Genomic DNA, 19,953 nt, shown 5'->3' on the forward strand with positions numbered 1-19,953 from the left:
GAGCCTGCTCGCTCGCCCCCTTCTGCCCGGCTTCTCGGCGGCGTCCTGGCGCCCCGCAGCTCTGCACGGCGCGGAGTTAGAAACCATCCACGTTGAACTCGGGCGCCTCCGAACGTATGGCAGGCCGGGGCCGTGGGAGCCACGGGTCCCCACCTTTGTGTGGCGGTTCGGCTCTGCTCCCCGCTCTCCTGCCTTTGTGCGCTCCAACTCTGTTCTTTGTTGTGGTGAGGGAGCATTACATCCGCGCTCTGGCTGGGAGCTCCTAGAGGGAGCTCAAGTTCTCCGGCCTGAAACTTTGCAGGCTATTTTAAATATGTATACAATGCAGCGTGCGGGACGGAGCGTGGAGGTGGCCGCCTCTTTGTTGGAAGTTGAGCCCGTGGAAGACGCCGGATAAAGACCGTCTCTTTATGGAGTTGATAAAACCTTGCAGATGTCTCCATGCCCAGCTATCCTTGGGATGCGGGACCGGCCTGGCAGGAGCTTGGGGTTTCCTCCTGAGCCGAGGGGGTGGCCGCACCTCCTGAAGCAGACAGCTCCCCACCACCTGCCCTGCCTCAACCCCCTTGCCTGGCTTATGCTGCTAAATCGGGTTAGCTCACCTGAGGCTTTTTAGCCGTTCAGGTGATACGGATTACCCTGGGAACCGGAATTCTCCCGAATTACCTGAAAAGGAGAGTCCTTCTGAACGGGTTGTTTCAAAACCTTAGACCCCTCCCGCAGTGGTCTTAACGTCTTGGTCCCCTTTTTCTAACCCGTGAAGAGTTGAGAAGGAGGGGTCCGGAGGGAGGCGGGAAGCAGCTGGCCATATTTGTGCGGCAGGCCGGCTGGTGGGGAGGGGACCCATTCTTGAGAGTAGACTCCTGCCAGATCTTGGATTAATTATTTCAAGAGGCTTTTGTTTTAAGGCAGCGTTTGGGCAGCATGTGTATGAGTGCCCTCCATCCCCCTTCTTCCTCCTTTTGCTAGTCGGGTCCAATTTCCTGAAAATGAACTGAGCTGTGTGTGATAGGCGGGCAATGGGGGAGGGGTGGGGTTGAGGAAGGACGTGCATCCCAGCATCTGGGAAAGATTCCCGGTGGTGGGGAAGGAGAGGCAGTTCCCAGATCTGCTGGTCTTTCTTGGCCAGCCCTTCTCTGACGTCATTCTGCTCGCAGGCTGCCAGCTGAGATGAGACACTCTGATGTCAAGGTTTTCCTAGGTTGTCGAGACGATGGAATGGGGTTAGGGAGGACTAAGGCACTGTGGCCGCCGCTGGACTTCTTCCTTCATCCGCTTTTATAGAAGCGAGAGCCCTGGGGGTCTTGCTGCTTTATCTTTCACTGTTTTTCCTTCCCCTCTGCAGTTCTGGGGATTGAACCCAGGGCTTTGCTCATGCTAACCCGCACTCCACCACTGTACCCAGCCTACACCTCCAGCCCTTGTCTCACGTTTTAATTTTTCATAAGTTTTAGAAGAATAGCGCCATTGTTAGCTTTTGGCCAGTATGCTTTCTCTCCATTTCTGTTCAATAGTACAGGCTGAGCATCCTTCATCAGAAAATCAGTCTAAAGGAAGACTGAAACTTTTTGAAGTGCTGACCTGATAGCATAAGCAAAGATTCTAAACCATGAAACTGTTGCATGCCCCAAATTATTTAAAATAAAATCTGTATTATTTAAAAATTGCCTTCAGGCTACATGCATTGGACAAATATGAAATAAATGAATTTCATATTTAGATTTGGGCTCCACTCCCATTATCTATATGCAAATATTCCAAAATCCGAAGGAAAAAATACAAAATCTGATTCGCTTCTGGTCTGAAGAATTTTGATTTTTTTTTTTTTTTTCGGTACCGGGGATCGAACTCGGGTCCTTGCACTCGAGGCAGGTATTCGCTTCTGGTCTGAAGAATTTTGATTTTTTTTTTTTTTTTCGGTACCGGGGATCGAACTCGGGTCCTTGCACTTTCGAGGCAGGCAGTGGAACCACTGAGCTAAATCCCCGGCCCTGAAGCATTTTGAATAAGGGATACTCAGGGTGTAATACAGGCAAATGGATAGTGTTCTTTCAACTGTGAAGCTCTTCCCACCAGCTTGTCTGTACCTCTGAGTCCCAGAGGCCCAGGGAAAGCCTCTGTGGGACAGGAAAAGATGGCAGAGATAAACTGGACTTCTGTGGCCAAAGTGCCCGCAGGGTACCTGCCCTCTGCAACAGTAGCTGCCGCAGCTCTGTGAGTTCGCAGAAGAGGAAACAAAATGTTCTTCCTTGGGACACAGTATATCAGGATCCCACTCCTGAAAGGTACCTGGAATAGCCCAGGCAAACGGGCCGTGGCTATCATCCTTGGAGCACCAACTGTTGCTGTGGGAGGAGGTGGGGACAAAAGGCCTCACTGGCCTTTCAGATGCAGTTTTCTAGGAGGGCAGTCCTGAGCCCTCCTCCAGTATAAACTGAAGGGCTGGTCTTTTTGGAGACAAGGTCTCACTATGTAGTTCAGGCTGGACTTGAACTCACCATGGAGCCTCCTGCCTCAGCTTCCAGATGGCGTGTGTGCCACCATACCCATCCCTAGAGGGAATTTAACAGTCTTGGGGGTGTGGGCTTGTCCTATTCAGATTACCCTAGGATGGGTAGCACTCACACACTTAATCCTAGTGCCCTTGAGCCTAGCATTGAGTCATGAATCAATTCCAGCTTCAACTCTAGATCCACACATCTCTGCAAAAACCTATGACCGCATGAGGCTTTTCCAGGACATTAAATACAAGCCATAACAGAGTAAATATTTCAGTGGGAAAGGATGCTGAAAAGAACTTTCTAACTTCTGCTGGAGCCTAGAAGGCCCTTGCCTTCCTGATGGGCACAGCAAAGTTTAGTAGCTATCCCTTCAATTTCCCTCCTAATCAAAATTTTTTGGAATAAGAACTTCTTTTACTTTCTGCTTCTCCACAGTGTCTGGGTCACTACATAAAGCAGGTCTTCAACAATACATATTAGTTGACTGGTTATTTATTAGCTGAAGTCAGTTTCTGGGCAATTTTCCCAAACATCAGTCTTCTTATTTTTAAGCAGGAGACTTTGCCAAACGGCCCAGGTTGTTTTGAGAAAGTGGGGAGTTATTTATCCACTAACTAGTTATTGAGGAAGCCAAACAGTGGGCTAAGCCCTAGAGAATATGCAGAAGTCCAGAACAGTGTCTTCAGATCCAGGAGTGTCTAGGCTTGCTAGGAAGAGTGTATGTGTTTCTTTTGTTTGTACTTTTTGACAGAGCCTCACTATGCAGTCTAAGCTGGCCTTGAATTTGCTGTGCAGCCCAGGCTTGAGAACTTGTGATGCTTTTACCTGAGCTTCCTGAGTACCAGTATTGCAGTTGTGCACCACCCTGCCTGGCTTGGTGCTTTACTTTTTATACCACAAAGCTAAGCTTTGTGCCTCTTTTCTATCCAACATGATAAGGTCATCCAGTCACTCTTCTGTGCTTTCTTACCCTTAGCATCTGTCACAGCATTTAATATATGTTTGATTCAGAATTAACCACTGTGCAACCAGCCACTTTAAGACAGTGGATGAGAAAGAGCCAGTACAAGTGATACCGATTGTAGTAGGTGCTGTGGAACGCTCGAAGAGGAGGCTCCCTCCCTGGACCATCACCAAGACCAGGGCTGGCAGGCTTCAGAAAGGACAGGGAGCCCTACCCAGGGGTGATGCAGAAAGGTGAGGAGGCAAACGGAGAGAAGACTGGGCAAGAAATACCGAGGTCCCTGCCACGGCGGTGCATTCCTATAATCCCAGAACTTTGGACCGAGGCGGGAGACTTCACAAGTTTGAGTTCAGCCTGGCAAATTAGTGAGACTCTGCCTCAAAAAATTAAATAGGGCTGGGGATGTAGCTCCATGCAAAGGCTCTGGGTGCAATCCCCAGTACCACGAAAAGAAAAAGAATGAAGAGACTGGCCCGACAGATGTAGTGCTGTCGATGCTGAATGGGAGATTGCGAGGCAACAGCCAGCAGGGCCGAGCACGTCCTGGACGGAAGCCGGACGGGAGTGGGCGATAAATGGAGCGCGACGGGGTGTCAGACGTGTGGGGGGAATGAGGAGGAACCAGAAAAGGCGATGACACCTGAGGAAGCAGGAGTAGGTGATAAGTGTCTGGAAAGGCTTTGCGGCTGCAGAATGGGGCACCGTGTGGAACAGGCAGGAAGGGCAGGATGGTCCCGTCAGGTGTGAGGAGGGAAGGGAATGAGATTCGCTGTGTGGGAATTGACTTCCAGTCTCCCCGGCAGGCTTCTGCTGAGCTGTGGAAGCACTGGTAATTGTCAGGTAGAACTTTATGGTCTGTTTTAATAGGTCCTGGCTTCTCACCGAGATGTAAGGAAAGTGCCTAGAACCCAGAGCCTGAGTGCAGAGAACCTTTGGGAGCCAGACCTTCTTAGCTGTTTGGCTGTGGGCGGGTTATTTAATGACTGAGTCTTTTTCTCGTAGGCGGGGAAGTAACATTTTACTGTGACATTACAAAGATATAATTGGAAGCCAAGCGTGTTCCTGTGGCCCCTGCTACTCAAAAGGCTAAGATAGGAGGATCACTTGAGCCTAGGAATTCCAGGCCAGACTGGGCAACATAGCAAGACCCCATCTGCTTATAAAAATAAGCAAAAAATAGCTTGAATGGGTAAAATGCAGATGTGGTTGGGATGCAGTGGCTACAGTGTATTCTGTTTAATCGAGGTTTTGCCCTTTCCTTTCTCCTCTGCCATCCACCGCCTTTGGCTTTCCATCAGGCTGTTTGTTGTCTTTCCAACTACCACTTGGCTCCCATCCTTCTTGGGAGACATGGCGATAAGAAAATCTTTTTAAGCAGAACTTCTCTTGTTCCCTTGCCCAGAACCCGGTCGCATACCCACCTCAACACCAACTACTGGCAAGGGGTTAATGACCTCAGCACTAAAAGGACCATTCGGAATCTGTCCCCAGCCCTGTGAGAGGGGAAGTGTCCAGTGGCAGGCCAGTGCTTCTCTTGACTGCGGAGCTATCACTTGCAGGCCTTGTTGGAACGTCTGCCCTGATTCGTTGAGTCTGCTGTGGGCCTGTGATTCTGCTTTTCCAACAAACTCCCAGGGGCTGCCATTACCACTGTGGGTTTTGAGTAGAGAGGGGCAGCCGGACAGGAAGGGAATCTGTGGCTACCTACCCCCAGCTCCCGTTTAGGCTTTCTGGAGTGCCAACCTTGTCTTGAAGTGAACAATTTCTATTCTAGTCCTGGCACAACTTGTCTTCTGGAGCGAGTGGCTTAATAGTGACAAATGATCTTTGCAAATGCACTTTGTAATTTCACGGCCTATTTCTTGCAACACCGTTTTCAGTCCTAAATTTTGCTCATTTTCCTATGACAAAGTGATGCTTAGAGAGGTGACTTCTTAAAGGTCATCACAGCTAACCAGAAGGAGGTGGGTTGGAACCAAAAAAAATACACTTTCTCACCTAAGTCTGTTCATTTTGCTACTCTACTCCAGGGGTTTCTACCTCGTAGAACTGAGTTTTCCCATTTTTTGCCCATTGCCTGAATCCTTGGCCCCTTTAAGTACTTCGTATACTGCTCCATTTTGCAGATTGGTTAAATAATTTGCCTAAGATAATGTACCCAGTAAGACTTAGGGCTGAGATATCAGCCTCTTAAGTGAGGGGCTGAGCTCAGAACATGCCATTCCAGCTGCAACAGGATGTCATCAGCCCAGTGGTAAATTCTAATATTATTTTTCCCTTCCTTTACAGGTTGTTTCTGTGGCCTGGGACTGGTTAGCACCAACAAGTCCTGCTCAATGCCACCCATCAGTTTCCAAGACCTCCCGCTAAACATCTATATGGTCATCTTTGGCACAGGCATCTTTGTCTTCATGCTCAGCCTCATCTTCTGCTGCTATTTTATCAGGTTGGTGGACACTGAGTAACCTGGGGAAGTGTGTCACAGAGGGAGGAGGCCCGGGCCAGATACTAACCTTCATGCCCAAGCACTGCTGGGAGGACACGACTCGGCCTGCCCTTCTCTGGGCCTTTGGGACTTGTGATTCTATTTACATCAGCCTATCAGGTTGTCCCAGAGCACGAAAGGTCACCATTCTGTCTTTCGTCTAGGTCTAGAATTGCTGTCTGGCTTGAGTACTTAGCCAGTGACTCCCCAACTGGCCCTCTCATCCCCACTCATGTCCTCTGTGCAGCCAGGAATGGGTGGGTATCATTGGCTTCTTTCTTTGCCCTCCTGGGAAACCCCTTGTCAACTTTGCTGATACTGGCGAGGTAATGTCAAAAGATGCGAGTCACATTTAATTTCTTAGTGATCTTGGGAAGAACTTGAGCTTGGCCGAGGGAGGCAAGCTCCAGAACTGTTGCTCTTCTGCCTGTTGAAGTCCTGGGAACTCGTGGCTGTTTTCTGCAAAAGTGTTTGGGCACAAATGGTATTTAGAATGGGAATCCAGGTAGTAGTGTTGTACCTGGGGTAGACTGCTGGTATCCGCAATTTCTAGTGGTGTGGGACTGTACTGTGTGTCGGAAAGGGTCGACTATCCCTGGCCCTTGCAGTCTTGTGTCTCTGTCCCCACCACGCATACTACCAAATGCATGGGTAGACATCAGCTGGGGTCTAGGCCAAGGTCTGATCAAATCACTTAAGAAGATCAAGGCAAAGGAGTCCTGGTTCTCTACTGAGAACCCTGCTGGGTGAGTGCTTCGGGTGGGGAGCAGCAAGAGGGGAAAGAGACATCCACTCCAGTCCAGTCCAGGCCAGCCAGTCTGTGTTCTCTGAGCCCGAAAGAGCTTGCTCGAGGAAGGAGACATTCTTCTGGGCCTTGCTCCCAAGTTCTAGTTGCTACCTTGGGCCTCTTCTACCTCAGAACTTCGCAAGAGTTTCTAGGACTGGGACCTATGCAGAGAAGATAGTGATTTACTTGAACAACTGAGTATAAAATTATTCTTGAACAATTGACTATAAAATTTGCATTTAACTATTAAGTGGAGATGAGGGTGGATTCTTGGCATCTCTCCTTCTCTCCCCTTCCTCTCCCTTTCCCTGAACCCTAAGTTTTCTCCTTTAAGCACTTCTGAGTCCTCTGACCTTTTCCTATAACTCCCATATCGAGTAATTCACTTACTTCCCCGAAGGCTAAATGTGAACACATAGCAAATACCAGAGGCTTATTAGGATGAGGGTGGGAGAATCTGCAAAACCAATCCTGTTTGGCTCCTTTGCACACGTGCACACACGTGCATGTGTGCACGCCAAACCCCAAAAGCAATCAAAGTAGCATGTCCAGAGACTGCCCTGGCACCAAGTGACCAGGGTTTGCTTCCTAACTGTGCCACTTGGCATGCCCTTAGGTTTTCAGCTGCCCTCACCAAGGACTTTTCTGTGTGCCAAGCATTGTGGTTCGCATTTGGTAAACCATTTAGGTCACTTAATTCTCTGCACAAGCCCACAGTTTCAGGGTGGGCCCACTGTATAAATGAAGACATTCATGCTCTGACAGTTAAGGGCTTTGCCCAAAGTCATCCATCCACACAGACCCGAGATGGGCTGGTGTGGTAACAATCAGCTGGTCTCCAGAGTCCATCCATATGTTCGCCTTCTGGGAGTCTTCATCCTCATTTGGGAAGTAGAGGGGTCCTTGTGGGATCCGTGGCCGCTGCCTGATGGCTGGGCACTGGATCCTGCCGAGGACAGGCTGGAGATCTATATGGCACAGACTGGTTTCTCTTTATTTAGCCAGAGTAAAAGAACAGAGCGGTCACCTCATGATGCTGAAAGCTGTCCCCACTGTGTGCTGCCGGCACCATCTGTCCCTATGCAGTAATCTGCGCCTTTGTCCTGCAGCCTGTGCAAAGCCAGTGACCCTGACTACAGGGGCTCACTGGTATGTAGAATGTATGCCTATATATAGAAAGACACACAAGCACAGAAGCCACTTCCTCTCTGCTTCTTGGTTTCCTCCTCAGCCAAAATAGGCCCATGACTGCTGCTCTGGACCTGGTAAACTCGCAGCCAAGGCCAGCTGCCATTGCCAGCTGCCCCTATTCCTCCGCCCCCACAGAGCTGACCTTTGCCCTGCGCAGGACAGAGGGGCTGATGAAGTACAAATAGGCAGGAAAGGAACAATTATCTTCAGGATCTGGCAGCATTATTGTTTGTTCTAAAAGGGAAAAGAGGAAAGGGAGAGCCCACTGGCAGTGGCTAGAAATGGTCTCATTGAAATGAGGGTATTTTTAGTTGCTTTGCTCAGCCAACAACTGAGAAGGCCACCTGTCCAAAGTGGCTGGCTCTTTGTACCCAGCTGGGATTACCTAGGGTTTTGCTTTTGCTGTTTTCCTTGCAAGCTTTTGGGCCCCATTTCATCATGATCTCATCTTTCCTAAGCTGAATTCTTTACACAGGACAAAGGTGCAGGTCTGACGCTTTCATTCTGAGTGTTCTGAAGAATGCCTGGGTGAAACCATTAAAGGGAGAGCGCCAGACCAGAAGGAAGAGGGTCGCTAGGGTGCTGCAGTCACAGAGGCACTGCACCCACCACACGGCGGGGAGCCACGCTGCAGGGGAGGCAGCTGAGCCTCTGAAGCTGTGTGGCACTCGACATTCCGCAGACAGAATTAAAGACCAATGGGAGGGAGCAGCCAGGCATAGTGGTGCACACCTGTACTCCAAAGGTTCAGGCAGGAGGCAAGTCTGAGGCCAGCCAAGGTCAGTGCAGACTACACAGTGAGACCCTGTCCCAAGCCCCACTCCCAAAAGGATGTAGCTCAGAGGTAGTGTTCATCTAACACAAGTTTAATTACCACAACTGCAACACACAGTCAGAGGCTCTTCACCACTTCCTTATTTACATTGCCTGTGCCTCAAAGTGGCGCAACAACGTCTTTCTCCCACAGAAGGCTCCCAGCTCAGTGTCAGGCAGGTCACAGTGACATCAGCTTGGGATCCGTCCTCCCTGTCCCTCTCATCTGCAGGATGGGGTAGAGATGTATATGTTGCGCTGCAAGCCCGTTCTGGGCCAAGGAGGAGTCCTCTGCCAAGGTACAGACAGGACAGAGGGATCCCTGGTTAGACCTTTAGCCCAGGCCTGCCCTGAGCAGAAAGCGCAGGGCGAGAGAAAGGGAAGGGGCGGTGGGACATGCTGCTGCCCAGCCCCAGGCACATGGCAGGACTTCCGGACAGCAGCGGCCTCCTGACTTGTGAGGAAAGGTGAGGAGGCTGGCAGGCAGATCTTATCAGCTCTGCACTGTGCCATCTTCTGCTTCTTCCTCAAACCCAGGGAAGGTTTCAGCCTCCTCAGTGCCCTTGAGGCATCTTCACACCCTCTTTGACACGGGCTGTCCTGGAGGGGGCAGGTTCTGTCTTTCTCACCTGGATCCTAATTCTTCAGTACAAGGTTGATGGTAAATAGTTGAGGCTTCGCGGGTCCCGAGCTCTCAGTTCTTCTGTTAGTGTATAGTACGGCGGAAACTGAGCACAGCTGTGTGCTGATAACAATTAATAAACACTCAAGTTTGCTTTTTTTTTTTTTCCTCTAGTGGTTTAGATAAAACCTAAGGCCTTGAGCATGCTAGGCAAGCACTGCACCCCTGAGCTACACTCCGGCCTTATATTTTTGTCATGAGATATAATTCTTTCATTAATGTTAGTTCATTTTTATGAGTTATTAACTTCTGTTTTCAAAGATTCTTAGCTTGTGACCACTGTAAAAAGAGGCTGTGAGTGAACTATATTTGGCTTCTAATCTGCCCCTACTCTAATTTGACTGGTTTGGGGTGGTTTCTTCCAAAACCCAGGCCTGTGTTAGAAATCAGGGTTGCAAGCTCAGAGGCAGATTGTGGGCTTAACACGGACAAGACCCTGGGCTCAATTTACAGAGCAAAAGTACTGGGGATGTAGCTCAGTGCCGAAGGCCTAGACTGAATCCCCAGTGCTGCAAGTGAGAAAGGGGAAGGAAGGAAAAAAAAAAAAGGAGGGAGGGAGGGAGGGAGGGAGCTGCCAAATTCAGAGAAAGTCAACTCCACTGAAATACAAAGGTGCAATATCGGTGCATAATTATGGTTCCTGCCATTTGCATCATAAGCTATTCAGAGGGACACAGATTTAATGAAATGTAGGTATGTCCCAAGATCGAATTACATTCTCAGGGCTGTGTTGGGGGCGGGCCACATCCTCTAGTAAAGAGGACGAGCTCTTTAATCACACACTTTGATTTAAATCCAGGTACTGCTGCCAAGTAGCTCTATGAAAGTCTTCGGCAAATAACTTAGCCTCTTTGGGCTTCATTTCCCTCATCTACAAAGGCAAATCTTCCTCTTTTAAACCGTTTGGCTCAACGAGCAGTCACTTGACTAGGTTGGTGCCCAAGTGTCACAGAGCGAGTACCCGCTGAGGCATTAGTTCATTGCTGTCAGTAACACCATGCTATGTTTTGGGTATTGAGGGGGAGGCCACATGCAGACCACCAGCCTGGGAAAAGGAGAAAACCAGGAAGGTATCGCCTGTGGTTTGCCTGGCACCAAAGGGCAGTGTGTGCTTTGGTTCCCGAATACCTGTGTTCTCCAGATTGAATATTCCTCATGGTCAACAGAGACTTGTTTATCCTGCTGCCCTGGCTGAGTGGAAATATCCCCTTACACCTGTCTAACTCTGTACACTTATAAGCACACATGGTTGATCTATCTAGTTTGGATGCCTGAAGGAATTTACCTGGTGGGAAAGTACAGGGAGATCAAACAAGCTGTTTGGAGTGCTCTGCTGGAGAAGCTCCCAGCTGCGTATGGGACCTGGCAGTGAGTCAGCAAGAGTCTTAGTCCTTAGCCAACTGGGTGGCTGCTATAGGTCCAAACCATGCCCATGATGCTTAGAGGCCGAGCACTCCTGTGCTTAGCCCAGGCAGCTAGCCAGTCTCACCTGCTTTGATGACTATTCCTGCAATAGTAAAGTAACTTGTTCTCTCTTCTTTGTACCCTAGCAAACTCCGGAACCAGGCACAGAGTGAACGATACGGCTATAAGGAGGTAAGGTTCTCCCTCTTTCCCTGACGCCTGCTTCTTCACCAGGTGCCACGATGGGGCCGGGTAGGAGAGCAAGCCCAGGCTGCCCTGGCTGAAGTCCCCTTGGTCTCACTTCTCAACCTGGCTGAGGCCAGCTCCTGTCCCTGTCCTCCAGCTGGACTTGTTCTGAGTGGCCAGTACTCCTAGGCTTGGTCCTCCTGACTCACGCTACCTCTCTGCTCCCCAGGTGGTGCTCAAAGGTGATGCCAAGAAGTTACAGCTCTACGGGGTAAGTGGCCGGGACTGCAGTGGGAGGCCCCAGCAGCTACGGTAGGAGTGCCTTTCTCCAGCTCGCAGCCCAAGCCTTTGGTCACCTCAAAGGGACTCCTCCGCCTAGAGCAGGACACAGAGGGATCATGATGAGGGGTAACACCTGCCCCAGGACTTCAGCTGGGCATAAGCTGTAACGAAAGGATGGTCGCACCACTCCATGCTGTGGGCACACTGCAGCTAAGTGTCTCCACGTCCAGCTCCTGTGGCCTGCTTTCTCACTAGAGAAAATCAAGTCCTTTCCCCACACACGTCCTCACAGACCAGGTCTGACCAGGGGGCCCGTTCCCATGGCTCTTCCTCATTACGCATATGCAGTTCCTGGGGTCCCTTGACTCTGACCTTTCATTTATTTCCCTGGGCTTCCATCCACAAGCACGGACATTCCTCATCAGAGTGTTTGTGGTCATCTGGGAGTGAGCATCACCAGGCATGAGACTGCCTAGACGGGGCCTCAGTTTCTTCTTGGTTTTGATGACCACGCTTACATCCAGCAAGTTCATGTGTTTTCTAAGCCTTTCTCCACAAGAGTAGTTCATCTGGGGCATCTACGGACCTAGACAGACGTGGTAGCACGTCAATAATCCCAGCACTCAGGCTGAGGCAGAAGGATCATGACTTCATCCTGGGTGACACAGTGAGTTCAAAGCTGTCCTGGACTACATAGTGAGACCCTGTCTCAAAAAAACAAAAACAAAAACCATATGGGACTTAAGCCTGGATTTGAAGGACACAATTCATCACATTCTTCCTTATTTCGGGCTCTGACTGCTAAGGGCCCGATGTGTTCAGCTAGAAAGATGTAAAGCCATTCTTGTAGAGCAGCACCCCCTCCCGTGGAAACGCCTGTGATCGTGGGAGCTTTCTGTCTACACCGTCCCCCGCGGCCACCATCAGCCACAGGTCGCGACTGCACATTGGCTGTGCGGCTGCCACTGGAGCACGGGGGAGGCCGTGGATTCGGTTTCAAAGCAACTCTGAGCCAGCCAACGCCATGAGCAAAGCCCGCTGTCCCAAGTCGAACATAATTATGGTCAAGGACTTCACCTGTAAATCACGTGTCCAGGAAGCACTGTAAGGATCTGACCCCTGTATGAATTGTGACACATGAACGTGTGGAGCTTGCCGCTGTGGGTAGCAGCACAATGCTGGTAACCTGAGGAAGTAATATCACACTGAACCCTTGGCATGAGTGTAGATGCTGTTAGGCAGGGAAATTCACGTCCCCTCTCCAAAAGGCGTGACTTTTCTTCTTTTCCCCTCTCCTCTCTTCCTATCTATGCCTGTTTTTCTTCCTCCCTCCCTCCCTCTCTCTCTCTCTCTCACTGAGCACATTCTTTTCTTCTGACCTACACACACTTCTAGCCCATCCCCCCCACCCTTTGGTTTTTTTAAGGCAAGGTCCTGCTACACAGTCCAGGCTGGACTTGAACTCACTCTGTAGCCTTGAACTTGCAGTCTTCTTGCCCCAGCTACCTGAGTGCTGGGATTACAGGCTCGTGCTAGCATGCCTGGCCACATTTTTCATATTAAATTTTTGTTAAATAGACCTTTTTAATAAAAATAAATGTGGCCAGTGCAAGGCAGGAGGTAACTTTACACTTGATCTTAGCCAAAAGGCCGAGAAGCGATAGGAGGTAACTTTATAAAGTCATCTTTAGGTTAACTTAAATTTATGCAGCCACGTATGGTGAAAGGCTAAATTTCTCTGTCTGACCGAGGAGACTGGGCTAGAGCTTAGTGTTCTTGACTGAGGATGAGGTAACTGCACTCAGAGTGGGTGAGTGGGTTCTTGCCAGCCTCCTCATGGGCCTTCCTCCCTCTCTCCGCAGCAGACCTGTGCCGTGTGCCTGGAGGACTTCAAGGGGAAGGCCGAGCTAGGCGTGCTCCCGTGCCAACATGCCTTCCACCGCAAGTATGTGGGGATGTGGTCATGGCTGGCCAGTGGGGAAGTCAGGGAGCCTCGTAGAGAACCTTCAGTCCCGGCCTTCTCCCTGTCTACCACTTGCCAGTGATACCCTAGATTCTGTCTTGCTTGGAGACCAAGCCAGCCAGAGGGGTTGGGCTGGGGCAGGCATAGGGATGTTCTTGTTCTGAGAAGCAGCTGGGCACTCAGACACAGCCGTAGCGGCCTGGGGAAGCTTCCCAGAGATAGCAGTGCTTTGTTCACAGGTGTCTAGTGAAATGGCTGGAGGTCCGCTGTGTCTGCCCCATGTGCAACAAGCCCATCGCCGGCCCCACAGAGGCCGCTCAGAGCATCGGGATCTTACTGGATGAGCTGGTGTGAGCACTGCTGTGCTGAGACGCGAAGACCTCTTGCTCTGTGGGTGTCTGGCCCTCTGACAGCCACAATGAATAAGACTGTTGAATGCTGATCGTCACAGTCACCCGAAGGGGAGTGTGGCACAGGGCTGGTGTCCCACCCTAAGGACGAGACCAGTGCCAGACCTGCCCATCTTTCTGTCTCCTCAAGCCTTCCTGTCCCTCAGTACCTATGGCCTCACCCAGCCAGACTTCTGTGCCCTAGTACTGGACATCTTCCTGCCTTGTTCCTGCCCGGTAAGGAATCCACCCTCACCTGGCCATGGATACGGACACTGTCCTCCCTCAGTTTCCACTTCCAGGACAAGCTGGCAGGGTGGGGCTGGCTCTGCCCCACCTACAACCTCCACTCCCCTCCCTACTTCCATGGAAGGATACAAGGGAAGGAAGGAAAGACCTAGGAACCAGGCGCCTCCCCTGGAAGTAGAGAACAGGGACCTCTACAAGGAAAACAGTCAATGTTTACATGGGACCTAGTGAAACAGGTTGGACAGAGGCGGGCTGAATGCAGAGGCATGCAGAGCCCATCCCTGCCCCTGCTAGGATCTGAGGTGCTATCTGTCTACCCACCCTTGCCTCTTCCTCAGTTATTTCAGAGCTTCCTATTCCGTGTTGGGGTTGGAGAGCCCTCCAGCGGAAGGCCTATTATCCGGTCAACTGCTTCCCAGGGGCTTTTTCTAAAGGAGTGAAAGGGGCCCAAGGACAGGAGTGTTGGAATTCACAGTATCAACGGATACCTGGGCCCCCTTTGTAAATAGTATTTTTATACTCCATCCTCACCATCTCAGGCTTTACCCATGGGATTTCCTGCAGTGGCGAGGGTAGGAGGTGTCCCTTCCTTCCCAGAGTGGGTGAGGGTGGAAGAAAGATATGTATTTAAAGAAAATTAAATTTAATAACAATTTTGTCTAATCAATTTGCCTGTGGTTGTGGCTCTGCCTGTTGGTTTCTCTGACAGTAAAGGGAACAAAGTTCTCTAACTGCCTCTTCCTGCTTTCTCCTACCAAAATCAGACACATGCATAGAGGTGATCCTAGTCGCTTTTTATTTGTTTGTTTTTTAAGTTACGCCAGGGTCTTGCTAGGTTGCCCAGGTTGGTGTAGAGGTTGTCATTGTGCCTGACCCTCCTCAATAGCTCGGGTTGCAGGTGTGCCACCACACTCATATGTTGTTAAACTTAAAATTATCCAGGTATGGTGGTGCATGCCTGTAATTCCAGCACTAGGGAGGTTGAGGAAGGAGGCTCCCTTGAGTTCAGGAGTTAAGACACCAGCCTGGGACCCCATCTCAAAAAGAAGTTTTTTTAATTGATAATAGATTCATACTTGCATAACATAGGTTAAGACTAATACCTGTGTACAGGAGAAACTTACTTAGCTAAGCTCACTTGTCAGACTTCTAGAATATTTTAAAGAAAGTTAATGTTTCAGGCACATTGACTGCACTCAAGCTCAGAACTAATACGATTGTACTTGTAGCTGTCTGTCCTGACAACTAAAGGTTTAGGCTGCTTACCAGAGAAGCCGGACCTTTTGCTGCTTTCTTACCTGGTAGCTGTCACTCACTGGCTGGCACATGCTAGCCCACAACTTGAGTGGACTGGGAGTGTGAGGAGAGCCTTTCCTGGCTCTCACTGTATGAACACGAAGCAGGGGCTCCCTGTTCCCCCACGCTTGGTGGAACAGGTAGAGGCCGGTGGCCAAGTGGGGAGCAAGTCCTCCTGGGCGTAGAGCTCGGGAGGAGCCTGTGCTGAGCGAAGTGCAGCGCGCTGTGCGTTGGCTGCGCAGGAGGAGCGCCTGGTCCCCACGAGTCGGGAGGAGTGTGGGGAATACGGCGGTTTGTACTCGTGGACGCCCCGGAAGCGCAGCTGGGGCACCTGCTGTCTCCGTGTTATCAGAGCCTGTCTTCACCCACGGGTGCACCTGTTGTCGAGACTTCCTCCTCACACCGTAACCTTGCCCCTGTAGTTACTGCCCGACGTGTGGGCCTTGATCTTGCTTCATCAAGGGACCCACTTCCTGCTCTAGCACAGCTAGTTTGCTTTAGTGGGGGGCGGGCGGAAATGCATTCTCTAAGCAAAACAACCTCGCTCTAGCTGCTGCCGTGGCCTCGGACTCGTGGTCGATGCAGGTAATTAGTAGGTTGGCTTCACATCTCTTGCCTCACTATCTTCCCTTTCTTTTAAGGAAATTTCGTCAACGTTGAGTGCATTAGTGTTTGCATGAAAATGCTATGACTAAAATATGCATTTCAGCTGGGTGTAGTGGCACACACCTGTAATCCCAGCACTTGGGAGGCTGAGGCAGGAATATCACCAGGTGTTTGAGGCCAGCCTGAACTACATAGACCCTGTCTCAAAAAGCAAAAATAAAAATGCATTTCACAAATTTTCGAATCAATTTGAGTTCAAAATGATGAGAAACTCATTATTTCTAGTGCTATTTAAGTCACATAGTAAGTATAGAGTGTGTAAAAGGGAATCCGAACAAGGTATTGCTTAGGCGATCAGCAATGAATTGGCATCAGCTGTACACAGGTTCACTAATGGGAAGGCCCAAATTCACCCTCATTAGCATGGTCATGTTGCTCTGCAGCATTTCTAGACATCCACTGAGGACAGAGGAGTCCTTGCCTTGGGGAAAAGGCGTAGGTGCTGTTTTTCAGGTGAGCAAGCCTGAGTGGCAGAGACTCCTAGGTCAACTGGTGTGGAAGCAACAGCAAGATGCCAGCCTGGCTGTGATGCCAGAGTCGCGGCCAAAGTTAACATGAGCATTAATCAGCCTGTTTGGGACCAGAGAGTGCAAACAATTTTGTATGAAGCTGAAATCGGACAAGACGGGGGTTGAGAAAAGTCCTGTGTGGAGCCAGAAATGAGGTCTTTGATACAATAAATATCCTAACATTTATTTAGATAAGTCTTTTAAAAAAAAATCTCGGCACCGCTTGGCACCAAGGCAATTGTTTTTCCTTTGTGCACTCAGACAACTTCACAAGCAACTGTACTCTTTGATACAATAAATATCCTAACATTTATTTAGATAAGTCTTTTAAAAAAAAATCTCGGCACCACTTGGCACCAAGGCAATTGTTTTTTCCTTTGTGCACTCAGACAACTTCACAAGCAACTGTAGTACATCTAGTGCTATTTAAATGAATGAGGCTGCACGCCAAATGCATTTCAAAGGAGAAATCACTGAAGGAAGCAGTGATGTATGTAACGGGATTCCAACTTCACTGGTAACTGACAAACAGGCCATTTTGGTCCATCAGAAGTGGCTGCCTACCTAAAACCATTTGCTGTCTTTTCTGGAGCTTGGATTAGGGACAGATTATTGAAAAAGGCAAATAGTTCACACATAGCCATTAAGTGTGGGGCAGAAATAGAAACCCAGATAGTGGGGAATCTAAGTTCATTGTCAGCTTTACTCCTCACAGGGCTTAGGAAGCAGCAGACTCTCCACGTAGATATTCAAGGAAGTGTCAGTTATTAACTCCTGGGCTTATGCATCCAGCGAAGACAAAAACCCCAGAGAACTATCAGATGTTATGTGTGCTTTGCCATTTGTCACCATGTGGTAGCCTTGGTTTTGTTTGTCTTTAACTCCACGGTGAATTACTTAAAGAAACCGTATGTGGACCTGCCACTTATGGGTAACTGCAGTGAGGGCAGAAATTCAGAGTTCTTGTTGCACAAAATTTGAGAACCACGAACTGCCACAGCTGGGAACAATGTGTGCTTTAAGGAATTGTGTTTTGTGGGGTGCGCCAGGGGGGTTGTAGTTCGGTGGCACCATGCCTGCCTGGCAAGTGCAAGGTCCTGAGTTCAGTTCCCAGTACCGGGAAAAAAAAAAATTGTATCCTCCCATTCTCACGTCTGTCCTATCAGTTCTTACTCCTGAACCCTCTGCAGCTCCACTAGGGCTTTTCTCGTTAGGGCTTTTTATGCCTCCCCAATTTTGTCATGTTTTTCGCCTAAGACCAACCTGTGCCTTCTATTCCAGAACCCTCTTCAGTGTCCCTGACCATATCATGCACAGGTCATTCCTTTGTTGAGCCATGAGCACAGGTTCAGAGGAGTAAAAGTGATCAACTTGGGGATAATACAAAATGACCAATTATGCACACTTGTACAAGTTTATGGAAAACATTAAGACCCATGCCTTGAATTGCCTCTGACTCTATTAAAAAAATAAAAAAGCTGTTCATTTAATTCCTTTCTGATAAATGGTAGACCATACAAAGGGAGGGCATCTGGCGTCACACTTGTACTGTGGTACAGCACCTGATTCTTTCCCTATGTGACAATCTCATCAAGAAATCAGGATGTGCTTCATAGAGGAAGGGGCAACAAGGGACACTACAGCATCAGGAGGAGAAGGCACATCACATTTTTCTAATCCATCTCTCCTATTTCTTTTTTCTCCTTTCTTTACCCTTTTCCCTCATCCAATCCTATTCATTAATATTTCTGAGAATATAAAGACGTTTCAGGATCTTCCCTGTGAGACCCCACTGTCATGAATGGTTCGGAAGGCACGCAAATTAGCACACGATGGTGCAGGCCCCCACAGGGGCCAGCTCTGCGTTTCCAGATGTTTAACATCACATATGTTCATTCTGTCTCGAGAGAATGCTGGGTATTCTCAAATATAGAGCTGAAATTTGGGAAGACTTCGATATATTAAAGAAATGATGTAAATGATGTTATGTGAGGGAGGCCAATGCATCCAAACCCAAATGAAGGAAAAACTAGATTTGTTTAGTAAATGTCAGATTGGGTATTAATCAAAAAATCAGAACAAATTCAAAATGCAATAGCACAGTTATGAGGTGCCAGGGAGTTATTTTATCTACTGCCTTTAATATTGAAATCTCTATCAGGTTATTTGATTCTGCATAAAAACAGGGGAGGTGTAAAAATTCCCGTGAAGGGCTGGAGGTTAGAGTGCAAGGCTCTGGGTTCTATCTTCAGAAAAGAGTCCCATGAGGAAGAAAAGAATATTTTAAACCTGGAGGTATAAAGACTAAAGGACGAGCATCTTACTGTCGTTTTCAGTACCACGCTGTAAGCATGAATCTCTACCACAAACTCAGACCATCTAGAAATTATTGTTTCTGTCCTTTAAGTTGCTTTTGGCTCTGAGTCATCAACTTTCTGAGATAACAGGAAATCCTTTCTCTGTCTGCATTGCTATCTCCCTTTCTAAAAATGCTCATGGGTCTCAGTGTCACACAGATAAACACTCCCAGTTCCATCCTTTTGTATGTACTGTGTAACCACCGAACTCTGTCTTTCACCCTGAAGACATAGCCATCCCGCATCGACCACCTTTGGTCCCAGGCCTTGAGGATGGAAAGCTTACAGAGGTGACAAAGGCCCAGCTCATCCAGATTCCGTGTGGCCACAGCTGCCTGGGAGCTAAGACGTGGGTCCCCACCGATGGTGGAACTTGCCACTTTTGTCCTTTTCGAGCAGAAAGCATGTGGAATGAACCACTTGAACCCTACCATAGACATTTTGATGCATTTACCCTATCACACATCTACCCAAAATCAGCATGGTCCTCTTTTTTTTTTTTTCAGCTTTAATTGAGTTTATTGGTACATTTTAGGGATACAGTACAGTTACATTCATTGTTGGGATCATGAAACCTCTACATGGCAAGTCTTGATTCTCATTTTTTCCCCTTACCTCTGCCCTCCCTTCACCCTCAGCATGGTCCTCTTAAGACATGTTTCAAAGTCAGCTTCAGATACCAATACTCTTCCTACTATTAATTTTTACAAGTATCTTCTCCTTTTGTAAGTGAACTGAGGATGGCCAGAAAACTGCCTTGACTATGAAGGTAAACATAAACTTTCTGACTAGTCTTGAGGAGTAGCTCTGACTAATGGGTGGTTTCAGGAATAACTCAGGTTTGAAATACATATTTATTTGTTTTTGCTTGTGAATCGTGGTGCTGTGGATCGAACCCAGGGTCTTGTGTGTGCTAAGCACATGCTCTAAGCCATATTCTCAGCCCCTCATTTTATATTTAAAATGCAGTCTTAGTGGTAAAGAGTTCTTCATGGCCTCAGTTAATTTTTAACATTTCTAAATTATATGTTATGTATCAAAGCAAAGAGCGAGAGAGAAAGAAAAAATGTATCAGGAGTGTGAGACACATCCCCTTGCTGCACATATTAACATTTCTTGCACAATTACGGATGGACTATGCTCATTTTGGACTTTTTCCACACCCTAAATTTAGCAAGCTAGAATTATCTTTAAAGCACCACTTTAAGCCACCTTCTTGAAGGGAAGAA

At 48.7% G+C, this 19,953-nt stretch overlaps 1 protein-coding gene across 1 annotated transcript; it reads left to right on the forward strand.

The window, feature by feature from the left end:
- The first annotated feature begins 3,966 nt into the window (after positions 1–3,966).
- Positions 3,967–14,539, forward strand: Rnf122 (ring finger protein 122). The gene is made up of 6 exons (XM_010604436.2): positions 3,967–4,123; positions 5,755–5,911; positions 10,974–11,019; positions 11,243–11,284; positions 13,158–13,240; positions 13,498–14,539. Exons 1-6 carry the CDS (start codon positions 3,967–3,969, stop codon positions 13,610–13,612), a joined length of 600 nt encoding a protein of 199 aa, XP_010602738.2. The 3' UTR covers positions 13,613–14,539.
- Positions 14,540–19,953: the final 5,414 nt, after the last annotated feature.

Source organism: Fukomys damarensis, unplaced genomic scaffold (assembly GCF_012274545.1).
Source record: "Fukomys damarensis isolate Sample0158 unplaced genomic scaffold, DMR_v1.0_HiC HiC_scaffold_18, whole genome shotgun sequence".
Lineage (NCBI taxonomy): Eukaryota > Metazoa > Chordata > Mammalia > Rodentia > Bathyergidae > Fukomys > Fukomys damarensis.